This window comes from Notolabrus celidotus, chromosome 6, assembly GCF_009762535.1.
Source record: "Notolabrus celidotus isolate fNotCel1 chromosome 6, fNotCel1.pri, whole genome shotgun sequence".
Classification (NCBI taxonomy): Eukaryota; Metazoa; Chordata; class Actinopteri; order Labriformes; family Labridae; genus Notolabrus; species Notolabrus celidotus.
This window is the reverse complement of record NC_048277.1, coordinates 1,706,015-1,726,552: the sequence shown is the minus strand read 5'-3', so window position 1 is coordinate 1,726,552 and position 20,538 is coordinate 1,706,015. Positions and strand designations below refer to the sequence as shown.

Below are 20,538 nucleotides of genomic sequence, written 5' to 3'. Positions count from 1 at the left end.
GGTTAAAGTCAGAATTCTGAGATTAAAGTCAGAACTCTGAGAAAAAATTCAGAATTCTGACATTTTTTCTCAGAATAATAATAAAAAATATATTTTGGACCTTCATTTTTTTTTCTTCCGTAGCCCTGTGTCATTGAAATCCCTGTAAACACAGCATTAGTGAGTCCAAACTGTGCATCCCTTCATATTCTGAGTCATTTTAATTCTTAACTGTAGAATGAACGACAGAGTAGAATTGAAGTGATTACTTTATTATGTCACGAAGAGACACAGAGGTTCAGTAATGCTGTTGAATTCTTTGACTATAGCTCCCCCTGGTGTTCACAAAGAAAACCACACAAGATGAGACCCATTGGGCTGCTGCACAGTATTTATGTACAATGAGATACATTAAAAGTAAAGTGAAAAAGCAAAAGCAGGTTTTAATTTTTGTTTTGTAAGGAAACATGGTTAAGTGGATTTTGCATATGTGTTTCCTTTAATCAATCAATCAATCAATCAATCAATCAATCAATCAATCAATCAATCAATCAATCAATCAATCAATCAATCAATCAATCAATCCATTTTTATTTGTATAGCGCCAAATCACAACAAACATTATCTCAAGACTCTTTTACAAACAGAGCAGGTCTAGACCACTCTATGTAAAATTATGAACAGAGACCCAACACCAAGACAGGATAAGACTCAGTCTGACCCCACCTTAATCCACCATGAGCATTGCACCTCACAGTATTTAGCTAGTTACAGCAGAGAGGACAAACTTCCTTTAACAGGCAGAAACCTCGAGCAGAACCAGACTCATGTTAGACAGCCATCTGCCTCGACCAAGTTGGGTCTGGAAAGAGGGATAGAGGAGAATAAGAGAGAGAGGGAGCGGTGATAGTACAAACAAAGTATGCTTGAGAGAAGGGACACAACTATCAAACCATCTTCACTAACCCTGTAAAGCCTGAACCATCAAATAATTGCCAGAAAATTCTCATTCTTTGAAAATGGATTGTTTATTGGATCTTCTGACAAATAAAAAACGGAAGAAATTAAATAGCAATTTTCATCTGAGTTTAATTTGTATCGTATTTAATAAATCAGATATTTTGGTGCAAATATTTTACTCAAAGTTTCCTATTTTTTAGAAAATTTAAAAAGCTTGGACACATCTTCTCATTCAATGGTTTTTATTCATTTGAATTATTTTCAAGTAAAAGCCTGATGTCTACAATCAGAGACATGCAGTGCACAGATAATCCACCAGGTGTGAGTAATTCATGCACCAGAAGGACGTCACTTGAGACATCCAACATGTCAGCTGTGGATCAGAGACCCACTCCAGGTTTTTCAGGGATATTTTTACCAAGTTTGAAATAGTTTGGATGAAAAAAACTTTCAAATTGTTCCTGAAACTTCAAGAGGAATAGTTACTGGATTGATGTAAAACTGATTAATATTTCATTACTTCATTTATAGTCAAACCGTGTTGAAAATGTGTGTATCAAAATAGATACAGCAGGTATATAAGGACATTTATTTGGAGATCTGTCAATCATCATTTTATTACATTTCATACATTATTCATTCAATAAAGCAACATACAGTCTTTTTATTATTTAAGAACATGTTTAAATGACATAATGAGGTATATTTAGAGTAGACATTGAGATATTTATAACGTATATTGTATTTTTATATATGTAACCTGCTGTATCATGATGATTGATGACTGGTTGAATGTTGCCATGGCTCCCTAATAAATAATTATCTTTTGTTCATTGATTTCCACTAAAAACTGAACAATTCAGAGAAGAAATATACAAGACATTAGGTTTGTTTTTCTTGTATAGCAGATACATTAATTATGTATCATGTTAAAAAATGGAAAAAAATAATTTCTATGTTTGAAATTACTTTGGGAAACATTTGAAGGAAAGGCTAAAAATGTTGTTTTTTTTATGTTTTAGTTTGTTTTAAAAACAAGAAACTTTGAGTAATACATTTGCACCAAAATACCTGATGTATTAAATATGATACAAAATAAAACTCATGTATGAAAATTGCTATTTCATTTCTTTATTAAATTATTCATCAGAAGGTCCAATAAACACTCCATTTTCAAAGAATTAGAATTTTCTGGCAATTATTTGATGGTTCAGGCTTTACAGGGTCAATAAATCATTGTCAAATTACATCCTGTTGATGGTGTGGTCCTTGCTTGCAAATTATCATCTGCTCAAAATATCCCCAAACCCTTTCCTGACCAGCGTATAGACGAGTCAGAGTCCAGCCTCCTGTTGATGAAATGATTATAAATGTGAAGTAATGAGTAAAAACAGGACCATGAGCGCAGTTTGGAACTGACCATTTATTTAGACTGAATAGCATATGCATACAAAGTCTCTACAAAGCTAGAAAATATCTAACATAATTTTAGCAATGAGGGGGAAAGTTACCAAATAAAGATCAGACCCTGTGCAGTACCAATAGACACATATCACTAGCTTTTCTTAAATGTAGTCTGCTCTTCTGAAAATAGGATCAACATTAGAATATTAAAGATATACACAACATCTGTAATAAATGTTATGGTCAACTTTGTACAAAGCACCTTATACAAAACCCTCAGTGCACTCAAAGGTGTGCTGCATATGCACCGGTGCAGAAAGAGACAAGGCCATTTTGGAATTGATTACAGACATAGTATCTGTGCCACACACAGTTCAGAAAAGAAGATTAATATCCAACTTCCACATACGAGACGACATTAATAACACAGACGACGAGTCAGAAACCTAACGGCTCACTTTGAAACATTTGAACCTTTCCTTTATGAAACAGCAAACACTGCTTTATAGGCGTGAGCACGTTCACTGATTGGTTATAATGAATAGACAGTACACATAAAAACCATACAGTGAGTTTAAAAGCATTTTGGACGTTTAACACGGGGCGTTATCCACAACCATGACGGTAAGAGCTCTCTGTATCTGAGCAGGTCAAATTCACATGACTTTAAAGAGGGGGTGAAACATATCCATCAACATATCTCTCTGTTTACTCTCAGTGTAGCTACACAGCTTCAGCTCTCTCTACGTTCATACCTTTCCTTTAGTGAAAATCTTTGTTTTTGGAGAAGCTTGCAAATTTGTCTTGCTTGTGATTAAACCACTCCTCACTGGATCCAGTGAGTCATGTCTTTGGTAAGCAGGTAGTTAATAATGTCCTGACAAGAAGGTCATTCTTATAAAATCAGCCCCTCTAAGGGTGTGAGATAAGTTATCATGTACATGTTTGCATTGAGAGGCTGGTGGCAAGAAACCACTCTAGTGTCTGACAGAAATCAGGAGAAGTCTGAGGCAGTGTTTGAAAAGGCTTCTTTTTAAATAATGGTGCTTCAAAGACTTCATATTTAACAGACCACCTCCTGTAACTGAAGACACCTCAGCTTGTTGGTTGGTGAGTTTAAGATGTGTTGTTGGGGTAATATCTGACTTTATTAGCTTCTCTCAGTTAAGCCGTCTCCAGCCTCACAGCAGGCACATAGACACCCGAGGAGCATCAGTCTCCTCATCTCACCTTCACCAAGAGGAAAAAGAAGACTTTGTCCTCTGTGCCGAACACATTTTTATTAAGTTAACACAAAAAATCTAACTATATTATAGACTAATTGCAACCAGATTTACATTACCAGTCAAAAAGTGTTGAAACACCTTCTCATTCAAGGGTTTGTATTTATTTTAAAAACTGTAGATTAATACCAAAGGCATCAAAACTATGAAAGAACATATATGGAATTATGTAATGAACCAAAAAGTGTTAAACAAAGCAGAATCTGTTTTATATTTTAGATTCTGTAAAGTAGCCCCCTTTTTCCTTCATGACAGCTTTGCACACTCTTGGTATTCTCTCAGTCTGCTTCATGAAGTGGTCTCCTGGAATGGTTTCTAATGAACATGAGCCTTGTCAAGAGTTCATTTGTAGAATGACTTGCCTTCTTAATGTGTTTGAGACCATCAGTTGTGTTGTTCAGAGGTAGGGTTAGTACACAATGGATAGCCCTATTTGACTACTGTTGTAATCCAGATTATGGTAAAACCAGATTATTTCATAGTTTTGATGTCTTCAGTATTAATCTACAATGTTGAAAATAATTACAATAAATAAAAACCATTGAATGAGAAGGTGTGTCCAAACTTTAGACTGGTAGTGTATTTTAAATAATTACAAATTGAGGATGTGAGGACACAAATTAGTGCTGATTTTCTCTTGTGTGTGTGCGTACACAAATGCCATAAGATCATCCCCGAGGAGTGTGATAATCAGCTTTAAGGAGAAAACTGGAGGAGCTCATTTAATGTTCTTTACATTTAAACCAAGTCTGCAGGTCTGAAGTGAGACAGATTAGAGTGACAGATTAGAAGTTTCCACAGCTATTCCCATCCAAAGGCACTTCATGCTTATGAACATGAGACAGGCAAGTCACCATCACATCACCTGCTACAGTATAATTAGGCCATTTTTGGTTTCTTAATCATAAATTACTTTGATTCAGACATTTTTAATGTAACTCAAAGAAGCCAGTCTAGGACTGATCCAAAGGAACGGGTACTTTAACAAGGTGAAAGTCTTTCAAAGTTTAAATCAAGCTCTGAATCAGCTCGACGGTGGATGGCAGCATGGATATGTTAAAGTCAGAGCGTGTGAGGATAGTGGGCTGTTTTTGAAATGGACTGCTACATACTACCTACTACATTTGAAGGTAGTCTGTAGACTGACTGTTCTGTTGGATCTGGTCTGCAGGATGCTGGGTCAGACGTCACTGGATTTCTGGTTTCAGAAAGCAGAAGTAAACAACGACCAAGCTGATAGATAAACTGCTTCTTTAGCATCACTTGTGATTTAAAAAGTGAAGAAGTGGTTTATATGGAGTTTAATCATTTTCACAGCAGAGTGCCCCCCACTGTCATATACTGACAAAAGAAGAAGTTAGCTCTGTGCATTGTGGGAAACAGTACGTGAGGGAGACTGGTGCGCTGCAGACTGAGACATGTTCCTGAATCAGTACAACATCCAGGGAGTTTTGGCATACTGCAGATTTTGCTCTTGTTCACTTACTACATACTGAATTTAGACCACATCAGTACGTACTGCTAGGGTAGTAGGCAGATTGAAAACAGCCCGTGTCTTCATTTAAAGGGGTACTGCCCAGTTTGTGTACATTTGTGATCAGTGCTTCTCATCGGAGTGACCACACTTTACCTTTCCTGTTTTAAAAATCATAAACCTCATTTCCAAATATGAATACTTATTATGATCTGTGTTTGTTTAGGAGTAACATGTACTGGACCTCTGTGACTTCCTCAGTGTTGGTTGTTAGTGTCTCCTCTTAGGACTCTTATCATGGATGTGTTTTGATATTATTGATGTAAATCTGTTATTTGAATGAAGCCGAGCAGTTGACCTGATTAACATCTGAATCCCAGCTGCACTAAGCTACTGCTGATTGATCCTCTCCTCTGCTGCTGACTCCTATTAAAGGCATTACACTGGACTTCCACTAGATCCGTGTCCGGTCCGTCTCTGATCCGCTGCGGTCCGTCTCCGTGCTCTCTTGCCTGTCAACACCCACCGGTTGTGTTTTCAGAATGCAGCACGGAGCAGGACCGCCGGACAGCTGGAGTCATGTGACCAAGTAATCACTGAATCAAGGATTCTCCTCCTCCTCTCCTCATCCATGTTGTCTTTCTGGTCCTCTGAAAACCTCTGACCTGTTGACTCCAGGCCTGGCTCCACTCATCATGACTTTGGTTTGTTGTTGTAGTTAAGTGAAATACGATCTGGTGATAACACAGAGTGTTTTATTCTGAAAATTAACAGGATGTTTTCATTTTGTTTTGGTGAAACCTGACTTCCTGTCCCGCTCCATCTGCTCTGTTGAGATTGATGCGTCGTACTCCGGCATCCAGCAAAAATAGAAGTCTTGCGTATCTGATCTGGAGGACTCCGACCTGCCGGATCAGAGACGCAGCCGGAATGCAACGGAGCGGATCCAGTGGAAGTTAACACATTGACTAGAATAGAAACCTATCAGATCTGGTGATGTGACGGATCAGAGACGGACCGGATACGGATCTGGTGGAATTTGGCCGTTACACTTCCTTAATCAGGGTCACTTTGTAATGAAGCAGGATATATTAGTCTTCAGGGTTAGTGTCACACATTGAGCCAGGTTTAAAGGACGTTAGATTTCACTGATTTATTCATAAAATCTTGATAAAGATTCATTTTTAGCACAAAAAGGTACCTGAATTGTTGAATTTCACGATACTATTTAATAAGATAATTTTAAGATAGTGTTTCTGGAATTAAAATATAGACTAAATGCTACTATCCACACACAGTTTCGCCAAGTCTAGAAGCTGTTCTCATTTCAAGAAAATGTACAAAAAGGTAAAAATTTTAATTCTGTTCTTTGGATCAAATCTCTTTTTGTGCAAGAATGCAGCTCACACAAATTTTGCAGATACTATCTGTACAAAAGCACCCCTTTATTGTTCTCTGTTATAATGCAGTCTTTCCTTATCTGGTTATTGAAGATACACAGGGTCTGACCTTACACGTCCGTTAGTATCTTGGCCAATAACAAATAAAATGTGGGGCTGTTTCTTCTCCTGGATTGAGCGTCCCTCAGCAGGTGACATAAATACTGGTTTAATATCCCCCTCAGAGGAGCAGGATATGAATTTACCAGGAGCAGAGGGAGTCGTGGAGTCTCCCTCTGATACCTCGGATGCTGGGAAACATCCCTCTTGGTTCTGATGTAAGGCCGCGCTGCCTCTGTGCTTCTTTATCCTCTATTCTTTATTCTGATATTCCAGTAGCAGTTAATATTGATGAGGTGAAAGGCTTGTACTGAGCTGCTGCCTACTGTATCATCTGTGATCATCACTAGCTTCAGGTGTTTGGCTGAAAGACACTATTAATGAACATTTGACCCCAAACGTTAACATAAATCAGGCCATACGAGTGTGTGAGTGTGTGTGTGTGTGAGTGAGTGTGTTATTCTTTGACAAGTCGATAGATGTGGTGCTGTGCTCCATGCTCGCTGTTGGACACCTCGAACACACACGCCATACAGAGCAAGGTCTCCTGAGTATCTCTGTTGCTCACAACCTGTAGACGCACACAGACAGAGGTATAAAGGGTTAAACATGGATTTAAAAACAGTCATTTCACAAGAGCACACACTGTGTCGTGTCCTCACCAACAAAATAGTGAAGTTCTCCAGCACGCTGTTCATCATGTACTTCTCGGGGAGGTGTTTGAGCTTGTGGATGAAGTTGATCATGTATTCACACATCGGAGAACGGCTGATTCTGTAGATGAAGCGCCCGTTTTCAAACCGTGCGTACTCCGTCTGATGGAGGCAGAAACATCTGTTAATAACACGTCACATTAAATATAACAACTGCTCACTGAAACAGATTCCATATCTCTCAGGTTTTATCTTCTTTGGCTCCCTGTTAGTTTTAGAATTGATTTTAAGATTTTACTGATTACTTTTAAGCACTACATGAACTTACTCCAAGGTATATAGCAGACCTGTTAATACTCTACAAGCCAACGCGTGCACTGAGATCCTGGGGCAGAGGTTTATTGTGCATTCCTAATACAAAAATGAAAACCAAAGGGGACAGGGCTTCACAGTGAGGGGTCCGACTCTCTGGAACCATCAGAGGAGATCAGGTCTGCTGAGTCAGTGAGCTCTTTTAAATCTCTCCTTCTGAAAACATAGTTTTATCACAGAGCCTTTACTGATTTTATCTGAATTTATTTTACTTTAATTTTAGTAAATATATTTCAAAATAATTGTGTTCCTTTAAAGCTTTTTAAGGGGAATTTCATGTCTTTTAAAGGTGACATATCATGCAAAATTGACTTTTTAATGGTTCTCTACTTGAAATATGTTTCCCTGGCATGTCTACAAACCCCCCGAGAATGAAAAAAATCCATTCTGCCCCTGTTCTGATTTCTCCACCTTTCTGTAAATGTGTGTGAAACCAGCCGTTTCAGACTTCAGTGTTTTTGTTACGTCACAACAATATCCGGTCTGTCACTGAAGTCAGAGCTCAGAGCTTGTTCAGCCCATAGACTGTATAAAATAATACTGAATCCCCCCTCCGTTTTTCATTACCTGCACTAATGTGAGCTAACAAGGAGCTTAGGAGGGAGGCATGCTAGTTGTAGGCTGTCTTAATAAACACAAAGGTCGGTTTTACTCCCCACGTCTGCAGATTTGAAGATCTAGTGGATGATTTTTATTTACCATGGATAAGTGCTAGCGCTAGTTAGCATAGCTACATAGCTATATGTTCGTAGCTGTAGCTGTAGCTGTAGCTGTTGCTGTTGCTGTTGCTGTGTACCAAGACACACGTCGACATACTGATAAATAAAACAACAAGAAACACTAAATCTGTGACCAATCCTTCAGAAAGGTCCTGCTGCCTTTCTGGCAGAGGTCGGTTTTACTCCCCACGTCTGCAGATTTGAAGATCTAGTGGATGATTTTTATTTATCATGGATAAGTGCTAGCGCTAGTTAGCATAGCCACATAGCTACATGTTCGTAGCTGTGTACCAAGACACACGTCTACATACTGATAAATAAAACAACAAGAAACACTAAATCTGTGACCAATCGTTCAGAAAGGTCCTGCTACAGGCGCCTCTCCATCAGGATCAGATTCAGAGGGTTGAAGTAACGTGATCTCTGAGCAGCCGTGTATATTCAGCCAACATGTAAACATTAGATCAACGTGCTGGACAGCCGAGGCACATCCACTTCCTGAGGGGGCGTGGTCAGAGGGAAAACAGAGTGTTCTGATGAGGAATGAAGAAGAGGACTTTTCAGGCATGCCAAAATCTGATTTCAAAGTGTTTTTTTGAGCATAAACTTTAAAGACATGTTTTGGGGACCTCTTAGACCAATATATATTGATGAAAAAAGTGTGATATGTCACCTTTAAAATATGTTTTATTTCTTTATCTTGGCTTGTGTGATTTTAAAAACTGCTCGTTTTATTTTGCTGCCCGTGTGAAGCACTTTGTAACTTGGTTTTTGAAAAGTGCTCTACAAATAAAAAAATATCATTTATTTTTTTATTATTAATAATATGATGATTATGATTAATATTATTCTAATGATTATTTTTATTTTATTATTACTATGATTGTTATTATTATTATTATTATTATTATTGTGATTTATTATGGTCATTTTTATTAGTATTATAATTATTATTACGATTTTTATGATGATTATTCTGATATTATTATTATGATTATAATGATTATTATGATTATTAAGATTATTATTATCAATCAACTTGATATGTTTGTAAATTTGCAGCAAAGATCCTACAAGTAGTTTTTATGGAGCTGTTACAGTGTCATGAACTTACTTAAGAGGGTCTAAGGAAACAGGTGCCTGCTGTGGTTTTCTAACAGGTAACTATCACTGACATATACATTTGTATGATGTCAGTGACTAAGTACTTCAGACATTAATTTCCATTAAAAGATCCTTGAACAGAAACCGGTGTGCAACACAAGAACAAGAACCCATCCTCACCTCGACCTTTTCCACCACCTGCTTTCCAAAGGAGCAGACCTTCGTAGAGCAGGTGATGGTCATGTTCTCTGAGCTCTCATATTGGCTGGAGACACCGTAGAAGGCTGCAGGGTCATCCTGCATGTTATGATTCAGGTCGGCCTGAAACAAACAAACACATAAAAATAATTAAATCTCCATGGTTTTATTTCCGTAACTTCAACGTGAATTTCCCTTAGGGATTAATAAAGTACATTCTATTCTATTCTATTCTATTCTATTCTATTCTATTCTATTCTGTTTTACAGTCTTAAACAATCAGAATGATGCTACAGGGCAAACACTCCTCTCAAAGTGTGTGAGCTGCTGCAGTTGTTTAATCAGAGCAGTGAGGAAACGGTGCACCTGGATGACAGAAGAGGGTTTGTACTATTTGTAATGAGTTCCCTAAGGAGCGACGTGTCTTAGTGCTGAGATTGCATGCTCAGATACACACACATTAAATGCTAAGTCGTCCAATTGCACACACACCAGCATGACTCTTTTCCACTCATGTGTGACCCGAAGGATCATTCACATACAAACTGCAATCTGTATACGTTACAATAGTGGATTACTAGAAACATGATGAATCACAGAGCTTCTTTATTAAATCCACAGGAAGGTTTTAACAATGACACACACACACACACACACACACACACACACACACACACACACACACACACACACACACACACACACACACACACACACACACACACACACACTGTTTGTTTTAATGGTACAAGCAGCTAACATTACACTTCCCATTATTGTTTCCTCCGTATCAAAGCCTGCAGGCCTCGATCCTGCAGTATTCTACCCCTGACACCTTACAGGCACAATCAGTTCAGCGCTTTAATTATCATCTGTTTGTTAAACCCGCCCCTAAACAGTGCTTGTCCAATCACAGCTCAGCATCAGTGACTCAGCCCATGCTTTAGATTCCTCCCCGTGCTGCAGGGTTTCAATATTTGCGTCAGCTGTGTGTGATATCTTCATTTAAGAGCTTATGAAACAAAAGACAAAAGAGAGAAAGAGTTTGATTCCTGATGTGTTGTCTGCTGTTATGCATTCTTAAATGGCGAGCCTGTCCTGCTAAGTAAAGGCGTTTTTCGACCACAGGAACTTTACCCCAGAACTACGTGCATTTCGACCGGAGGAACCAGGGTCTAAAGAGGGAGTTCCTGGGAATGCAAACTAGTTTAGTTTTTATTAAGATTTCAAAATATCCTCATCAGATATTTAATGATCGTCTAAAGACGTTTATGAGGGATGCATCCGGCTGAGAGTCTCCAGTTAACAGGGTCGCTGTTTAAACCAAAACACCGGCCGATCTCTGCCACGGCTTTTTGAGTTCAAAAGGATTTTAAAGTCGTGTTGAAACGTCTTTGCTACTCGCGCTTATCTCCTCTCACGTGTTGATTCAGTGAATCCATCTGTGATGAAATATAGCACCATCTAAAAACAGACCAGCTGAGTCTCTTCATGCTAACAGGCTAACTGTTGTGTTGCTCATAATGATACCTGCCTGTCCGTCTGCTTCTGTGGTGTCATCTGTGATGAATGGCATTCCTCTTTGTTTTACTGCCCTCTACTGGTCTGGTGGTGTAGTGCATTTACTTTTTTTTTCTCCATACGTCACTGGCCTGATTTGCACAATCTACCCGGGACTGTAGCCCACGATTGAAACGCAGACAACAATGGGGGCACAGGAACCTTTTAGTTCAGGGGAAAGTAGTTCTGGGGGCTAAAAGACCCTGGAACTCTTGGTCCAAATGCAACTTAACGCGCTACCTTGCAGAGGAAAAAGCCTAGGGTTTGTTTTTATAAAAGAGCATTTCCCAAAAAACTTTTGCCTTGTGTGTCTGAGTATGTCAGGCAATAACAGTAGCTACAGAAAGGCAAAAAAAACCCCACCAATGAATCCAGGATTACTCTCCAAGACCGGTCTAAAATGTGTCTACTCTTTTAAGTATATGCCGTCAGTTTGAGTCTGGGCTTTAAAACGACACAAACTTAGAGAGCATTTATCCTTTGGAGTTACTTCATGAGTCATCATTCTTGTTGCCAGGATATTTTAGGTTCTTTGGCATACTGCAACCCCCATTTCAATGCCACACACACACACACACCTACACACACACACACACACATAGGTGAAGACAGAGCAACCTGTACGTCAGGAGGTGAGCAGGTGTTCAAACAAAGTAACAGGGCTTTCATCAAACCACCACCTCTGTGTCCCAGGTGGAAGGACAGAACACACACACACATGCACACACACACACACACACACACACACACACACACACACACACACACACACACACACATACACTCATGCATACATAAACACATGAGCAGACAAAGACGTGACACTCGGTGGATAAATATGGAGGGAAATATTTGGGTATGTGCTTGACCTTGATTTTGACAAAAGAACTGTAAGAAGTAAGTAAGAAAGCCAGGATCTCTGGGGAGGTTTGAGTTGGTCTGATCTCATGCCTAAATGAAAACAAACTTACAGAGTCGAGTATGAACGAGAAGTAGTTAACTGTATCCTCACCCAGAACTTGATCAGGTAGAAAGCGTTTTGTGGTCCCTTGGCAAAAAGCTCTTTGAGGCCCCCCTTCTTCTCTGGGAACTTGTCGTAGATCTGCCTGATGTCCACACACTCCAGCATGGGGTCGCTGTAGGCTGGGCTACTCTGGTTGATGTGCACAAACAAGTGCTTGTTGTACTGCAAGAGGAGGAAAGGAGGACAACATACAGAGCGTTGAGCAGGGCGCAGCACGAAACATTTTAAATGTACAAACAGAGATGTAGCATGTGCGTCCTGTGGTATTTGTCATCCAATAGCTGCTTCATCAAGTGTATGAACTACAGAGTCTAGGGTTTCACGCCTTTTCTGCATCGTTTTCTGATGTTCAACACTTTTTGTTTTAGACATAACTTCTTTAGTTACATCACACATAAATATCTTCATCATAATTTGTTTACACCCCCTGGACTTTTTGAAATAATGATTGTGCTTTATTGTGATTATAGCATGATATCAGAAAATACATCATGGAATTGGCTTTTTGCAAAAGCTACGAATAGGCTGTATCAAGGAAACTGTGCTGAAAAGAAAGTTTCAGACCAAAGTGGAACAACTTTGCCCCCCACACATTGCAGAGAGAGGTAACTAACAGGGATGCAAATATCCCACCCTGAATGTTGGTGTGTGTGGGATCCTATCTCACCCCCTTCCCCCCAACCCCCTCATCACTTACTTTAACTCTCCCTGTCCCATTAAAGTTACTAACCATAGACCTTTCTGGAGTCCCTGAGCTCCCTTGTCTCGTAGGTTCCTCTGAGCTGCCGTAGACGTCCTCCTGCTGTGGACGTTCCAGACTCCAGCTGATACGGACGTGCTGGACTCCAGCGGCAACAGCTACTACTACTCGTCTCATCACTATCACCGCTCCCTCTCTCTCTTATTCTCCTCTATCCCTCTTTCCAGACCCAACTCGGTCGAGGCAGATGGGTGTCTAACATGAGTCTGGTTCTGCTCGAGGTTTCTGCCTGTTAAAGGAAGTTTGTCCTCTCCTCTGTAACTAGCTAAATACTGTGAGGTGCAATGCTCATGGTGGATTAAGGTGGGGTCAGACTGAGTCTTATCCTGTCTTGGTGTTGGGTCTCTGTTCATAATTTGACATAGAGTGGTCTAGACCTGCTCTGTTTGTAAAAGAGTCTTGAGATAACGTTTGTTGTGATTTGGCGCTATACAAATAAAGATTGATTGATAAGAACGCTCAAATCCCACTTTCAGACCTCCCTACTCTTGTGAACTTAGGAATGTATATTATTAATGGACCAGCTGTACCTGTCCCTTATGTGTTTTCATCATTACAGTAATGCTTGAATCAGGAGAGTAAGGTGACACCCTCTGGCTTCAGAGTCTGTCTCAATGTTGTAACTGTCCGAACAGAAAGCAACAAGATGGACGGCAGCTGTATGTGGGCCTAAGGTAGAAAAATGATCACGAGTCAACACAGTGGCAGGATGACAGATAGATTAAGCAGACGGAGAGATAGAGCTTTACAAAGGTTATTCTTACTAGGATACACAGAGAGGGCTTTACGGCTGTTCTGTGCTGTGAGGTTATCTGTCATCTCTGTTTATGGGACGATAGGTAGAGACTCTGCAGGCTGCAGCTCTGCACCTGTGTGTTTGTCTCATACACTGTATGACACACAAAGTAGTCTCAGAGTATTGAAGCCTAACGATGGAGGTCGCCATACTAGAAATGCTGACTTGACCTAACTTGGGTCTACTTAGGAAAAAGCAAAGAGGTGAGTCGAAGCGGGCCTTTAGCCTCCTCACTAACAGCCGGTCAGACATGTCAGCCATGCCCCTAATGATGCAAACCCAAAACCTTAACATCCTCAATGACATTCACACCTGCACAGAGTGCGCTGATAGAGGAGTGAGCTCTTTTTTCATCGTTTTTTTGTATCAGGTTGAAAACATGTTAACTTTTGCCATAGGGTTGGGCTTATATCTGGCTGCGTCCCTTTTAAATGTTCCTCATGTGTCCTTCACAAGCGGCGGCCAGAGAGCTTTCTGTGTTTATTCACCAAAACTGTGGAACTCTCTTACCCTGGACATTAAAACAGCAAACCCTCTGAGTGTTTCTAAAAGTAAACAAAAGACTTACCTTTTTAATCTGGATTTTAACTTGGAGTCATTTCCTTTTAGTCCTGGACTGCATTATTACCATTATGACCATTGTTTTGGCAAAATTTTATTTTCTTTTATTTAATCTATCCTATCATATAATATTAAATTTTTAATTTTTTCTGTTGATTTTATTGTAATGATTTATTTTAATTTGGTGGTGTTTATCTGATTTTATTCTGTTGATTTCATTGCAATGATTTATTTATTTTTCTGGTATTTATCTGATTTGATTCTATTGATTTTATTGTAATGATTACATTTATTTTCTGGTATTTTTCTGATTTTACTTTACTGATTTGTTCGTCATGATTTTATTTTTTAAATATTTCACATCACTTTCCTCTCCACGTTTTCCTCTTGCTGTTGTTTTCTGTCTCTCTGCAGCTCTTTGTGCTGCATGCTTGAATGTATGAAAGGTGATCTATAAATAGAAACCAGTTGAGTTGTGTTGGCTTTGGGGGATTTTGGAGCCTCAAGTGGACACTCAAGGAACTACTGTGTATGTGTGTGTGTGTAAGATGTACTCACTGACTCCTGGTCCCTCTGCGTCTCCAGGAAAGATGAAAACTCCACTAGTCGAAGTTTGGTGGTGCCGATAGAACGACCCTGCCATGCTGGCTCTCTGTGCGTTTGGGCTGCTGCGGGAGGCTCGTAGCCTAGACACACACACACACACACACATACACACATAGACAGTTTGTTTAACCCCACTCAATAAACGCCACCATGTATCATGCTATCAGATAAGCAGGATTAGCAAGGATGGGAGTCTGATGGTCAAAGGCTGACTGAAGTGAGGCTGCAGAGACTGAAGAGCAGTGACGTTAAATAAAGTAGGTGTAAAAAAGTGAAAACTAAGGGGGCTATATGAATAGTTCAATAAGCATTATGATAATAAAGTGATAAGTTACTATCTTTAATTCTGATAAGTATATTTATATGTTCCTTTTTTTATTTCAGCACATTGTAAACTCATAGTTGTCCCTTATTGTTTAGGAGTTTTATCATTTTTACAGTCAAAGTTCATTTGTTTTCTAGTCTTTCAAGTACAGTACATTTATTATTAAAATCACAGCTACAGGTCTCTTCACACATTAACAAGGGTATACTCTTTGTGTTATTTCAATACTGCAGCCCACTTCCTGCACAGAAACAATGGATCAGAGGGGGCGTGCCTCTCCCATGGTCCTGGTTTAATGGCAGGTAACAACAGTTGTGTTGCATGAGTGCTTGATTTATTACCCTGAGTCAAAACAAACACTGAACCATGTAGAAATGAATCTTCAAAGTGCTGCAGCAGGGGAACTTAGTAAGGCTATCACACTCAGAGTGAGTTAAATGCATGTGTGTGATCAAAGTAATGTGAAATGATGAAATACTGTATTGTGGGGCCCATCCACACTGACATTTCAACATTACTGTATTGTGGGGCCCATCCACACTGACATTTCAACATTACTGTATTGTGGGGCCCATCCACACTGACATTTCAACGTTACTGTATTGTGGGGCCCATCCACACTGACATTTCAACATTACTGTATTGTGGGGCCCATCCACACTGACATTTCAACATTACTGTATTGTGGGGCCCATCCACACGGACATTTCAACATTAAAGGAACAACAAAGTGTAAAAGGGTTAAAAATACACTATCAATTATTATTTTTTTAATTACACAAATTATACCTGTGTGTTTTAAGTGTGTGTTGTAAAGCCTTTTTGTAATTTAAAGTATTTCTATGTCTCCCTTGCCTTGACAAGGTAAGCTAGGTTAGCTGTGTTTGTGTGAGCTTTTCAAATGGACTTCAAGATTAGTGGGATTTTTCCCCATGAGAAATGTTCCGCATATTTTACCACCTTCCACTGCAAGGCACTTCCTCCTATCAGAGACACAGTCATATTCAAAGTCATCCCAAATGGGGCTAGAAGGTAAAGTGTGGACGCTCTGCTAGCAGGTAAAGTGTGGATGCTCTGCTAGAAGGTAAAGTGTGGAAGTCTTCTAGCAGGTAAAGTGTGGATGCTCTGCTAGCATTTAAAGTGGCAACGCTCTAATAGCAGGTAAAGTGTGGACACTCTGCTAGAAGGTAAAGTGTGGACGCTCTGCTAGCAAGTAAAGTGTGGACGCTCTAATAGCAGGTCAAGTGCGGACACTCTGCTAGAAGGTAAAGTGTGGACGCTCTGCTAGAAGGTTAAGTGTGGACGCTTTGCTAGAAGGTAAAGTGTGGACGCTCTGCTAGAAGGTTAAGTGTGGACGCTTTGCTAGAAGGTAAAGTGAGGACGCTCTGCTAGCAGGTAAAGAGTGGACGCTCTGCTAGCAGGTAAAGTGTGGACGCTCTGCTAGCAGGTAAAGTGTGGACACTCTGCAAGCAGGTAAAGTGTGGACGCTCTGCTAGCATGTAAAGTGTGGACGCTCTGCTAGCATGTAAAGTGTGAACGTTCTGCTAGCAGGTAAAGTGTGGATGCTCTGCTAGAAGGTAAAGTGTGGATGTCTTCTAGCAGGTAAAGTGTGGATGCTCTGCTAGCAGGTAAAGTGTGGATGTCTTCTAGCAGGTTAAGTGTGGACGCTTTGCTAGAAGGTAAAGTGGCGGCGCTCTAATAGCAGGTAATGTGTGGACACTCTGCTAGAAGGTAAAGTGTGGACGCTCTGCTAGCAGGTAAAGTGTGGACGCTCTGCTAGCAGGTAAAGTGTGGACGCTCTGCTAGCAGGTAAAGTGAGGATGCACTGCTAGCAGGTAAAGTGTGGACGCTCTGCTAGCAGGTAAAGTGTGGACGCTCTGCTAGCAGGTAAAGTGAGGACACTCTGCTAGCATGTAAGGTGTGGACGCTCTGCTATCAGGTAAAGTGTGGACGCTCTGCTAGCATGTAAAGTGTGGACGCTCTGCTAGCAGGTAAAGTGTGGACGCTCTGCTAGCAGGTAAAGTGTGGACGCTCTGCTAGCAGGTAAAGTGAGGACGCTCTGCTAGCAGGTAAAGTGTGGACGCTCTGCTAGCAGGTAAAGTGTGGACGCTCTGCTAGAAGGTAAAGTGAGGACGCTCTGCTAGCAGGTAAAGTGTGGACGCTCTGCTAGCAGGTAAAGTGTGGTTGTTCTGATAGCAGGTAAAGTGTGGTTGCTCTGCTAGCAGGTAAAGTGTGGACGCTCTGCTAGCAGGTAAAGTGAGGATGCTCTGTTAGCAGGTAAAGTGTGGACGCTCTGCTAGCAGGTAAAGTGTGGACGCTCTGCTATCAGGTAAAGTGTGGACGCTCTGCTAGCATGTAAAGTGTGGACGCTCTGCTAGCAGGTAAAGTGTGGACCCTCTGTTAGCAGGTAAAGTGTGGACACTCTGCTAGCAGGTAAAGTGAGGACACTCTGCTAGCAGGTAAAGTGAGGACGCTCTGTTAGCAGGGAAAGTGTGGTTGCTCTGCTAGCAGGTTAAGTGAGGACACTCTGCTAGCAGGTAAAGTGAGGATGCTCTGTTAGCAGGTAAAGTGAGGACACTCTGCTAGCAGGTAAAGTGTGGACGCTCTGTTAGCAGGTAAAGTGAGGACACTCTGCTAGCAGGTAAAGTGTGGACGCTCTGCTAGCAGGTAAAGTGAGGACACTCTGCTAGCAGGTAAAGTGAGGATGCTCTGTTAGCAGGTAAAGTGAGGACACTCTGCTAGCAGGTAAAGTGTGGACGCTCTGCTAGCAGGTAAAGTGTGGACGCTTTGCTAGCAGGTAAAGTGGGGAAGTGTGCCTGCTTGTGTGACTGCGGCCACTGAAGTGAAACTGACAGAAAACAAACAAAAAATGAATATCCACTCAAAATACTGAGTTTATGTATGAGTTGCCGCTGTTCGTTATATGCTCTGTTCTGTCCTGTCACGTTTAACTAGTCTTTGAAGTTTTTTTAACCTCGTGTTTGTTTTTATTATTACTGTTGTCCCTGACCCTTTACCCCTCAAACAGCTGTGTCTTTTGTCAGGTCGTCACTGTAAATAAGAACTTATTCTTAATGACTTACCTGGTTAAATAAAGGTGAAATAAATAAATAGATAAATAAATAAATGAATAGATTGAAAAAGATGAAAACTAAAGACCTTTTCTCTATAATTTTAGTTTATTTTAGTTAGTTTTGTAAACTCACAATACAGTTACAGTTAGTTATCATTTTTTTGTAAAGCCATGTTTTTATTTTATTTCAGTTAATGAAAATGTTTTTTCACCTCTTGTTTTTGTTATTTCGTTAGTTTTCATTAACGATAATAACCTTGATCTCGACATATTTTTCTCGTTATCTGGAGAAAACAAAGCTTGTTATCTTGAGATAACGAGAAAAATAAATTAAGATCTCGAGAAAACGGAGAAAATAAATTGTGTTTAATCATGTCCTTTTAGGGCTTCCGTAAACATCATAGGAGAACTGTAACAAATCTTAAGTTGTGAAACTGTTTGGCTGATTCAACTCCTGAAAGGCACTTCACACTTCACAGAAAACTAGATACATGTCAGATAAAGAAAAGTAAGACAGGGATACATCACAAGTAATGTAAGAAAGGTCAGACTCCATCTTTATCTCCTCACAGACAGAACTCAAGGTGCACCGGAGCCCTGGGGGCCCAAACACAGTGATACACCACCCTGTAGAGAGCCGGGGGCCTAATGGTAGGAGAGAGAACGGCCTATTGGCTTTACAAAAAGAAGATAATTGCAGTGTGGTTGAGCTCACCTGAGAGTGTGGTGGTCCCTGCTGTCTGCACAGGGTAGGCTTGCTGAGAGAACGGCTTGATACTGAGGGAAACAGAGACACAAACACACAAACACACAGACAGGAGAGCATTGAAAGGGCTGAAAGCAACAGAGACACAGTAGGGCCAGTCACATTGTACTCACATGATACACAGAGAACTCTGCTCAGTGTCATGTGTGAAGAGGAGCAGAAGCACAGGTCAAAAGAGTCTCTGAGTTAAAGATATACCAGCCCCATCTACCTCCATTATCACCATCATTACACGGCCATGTAACAGCTCCTGCAGTGAAGACACTAACACGCCATACATGTGGACGGGGACTAATGTGAGCTTTACAAACAGCGGGTCACTGTGAGGTCTTTGAATAACAGTCTTTATAGTTCTCTTGAGTCTTGGATAATTAAAGGGAAAAAACATGAATTACATCAAGCGTGTGAATTACACCTCCATAACATCACCTGATATGAGTGATGGATGCGTTCACAGACACAAGCCTGAGGGTATACATGTAGAAGTTTATCAATCCATGACCTCAAAATGAGGACCAGCTTCATTCTGATTCAACTAAAAACCAAAGGTCTGTTGATTGGGGGGGAATATACACTAATGGTATTATTGTAAATCATAATGTCATCTATTAACCAACATGAGTATCATGTAAAAGCACTGACACAGTTATAAACTGACATGTTGTAAAATGAAGCTAGATAGGAGTGTAAAGTGAGCTGGACTTACTCTTCTGTGGTGGAGCTGGACTGTCCCCCAGGAATCATCCCCTGCCAGAGCTGAGAAAATATAAAAATAAACATAAATATCCAGACTGAGGCTTGAGTGGTCCAGCCAGAGCCCGGACTTGAACCAGATTAAACATCTCTGGAAAGACCTGAAAATAACTGTGCACTGACGCTCCCCATCCAACCTCATCAAGCTTGAGAGGATGTGCAAAGAAGAATGGGAGAAACTCCTCAAATCCAGGTGTGCTAAGCTTGTAGCATCATACCTGAGAAGACTGGAGAATGTAATCACTGCCAAAGGTGCTTCAACAGAGTATTTAGTAAAGGGTCTGAATACTTATGCACATGCAATATTTGAGTGTTTTATTTTTAATTAATTTGCAAAAATGTCTGCAAAACATTTTCCACATTGTCATTATGGAGTATTGTGTGGAGAACTACTTTCCACACTGATAAAATATCAGCCAAATATAATAATATATATATAATAATATAATCCCAACAGCTCCTTCACAAGCTGGACCGGTTGGGGCTGAGCACTTCATTGTGCAATTGGCTGTTGATTCAAGATTCAAGATTCAAGTTTCTTTATTGCCATTATGCAGGCATAACAAAATTTTGCAGACTCCCGGCAAGGCACATAAATAAAAACACATGAATAATACGTAAAAAGTTTTTAAAAAAACACCCTTAGAATAGAATCAAATATTTCAAAAA

At 40.2% G+C, this 20,538-nt stretch overlaps 1 protein-coding gene across 1 annotated transcript in view; it reads right to left on the bottom strand.

Annotated features, from left to right (window-relative positions):
* Window positions 1–2,343: 2,343 nt before the first annotated feature.
* Window positions 2,344–20,538, bottom strand: part of tead1a (TEA domain family member 1a) — a 62,353-nt gene continuing 44,158 nt past the window's right edge. The window contains exons 6-12 of the mRNA XM_034684813.1: window positions 19,823–19,872; window positions 19,066–19,127; window positions 14,905–15,032; window positions 12,218–12,391; window positions 9,628–9,768; window positions 7,262–7,414; window positions 2,344–7,170 (exon numbers count right to left, since the gene is read on the bottom strand). Coding sequence (XP_034540704.1) covers window positions 7,057–7,170; window positions 7,262–7,414; window positions 9,628–9,768; window positions 12,218–12,391; window positions 14,905–15,032; window positions 19,066–19,127; window positions 19,823–19,872 — 822 coding nt within the window. The 3' untranslated portion in view covers window positions 2,344–7,056. The remainder of the gene's footprint in view (window positions 7,171–7,261; window positions 7,415–9,627; window positions 9,769–12,217; window positions 12,392–14,904; window positions 15,033–19,065; window positions 19,128–19,822; window positions 19,873–20,538) is intronic.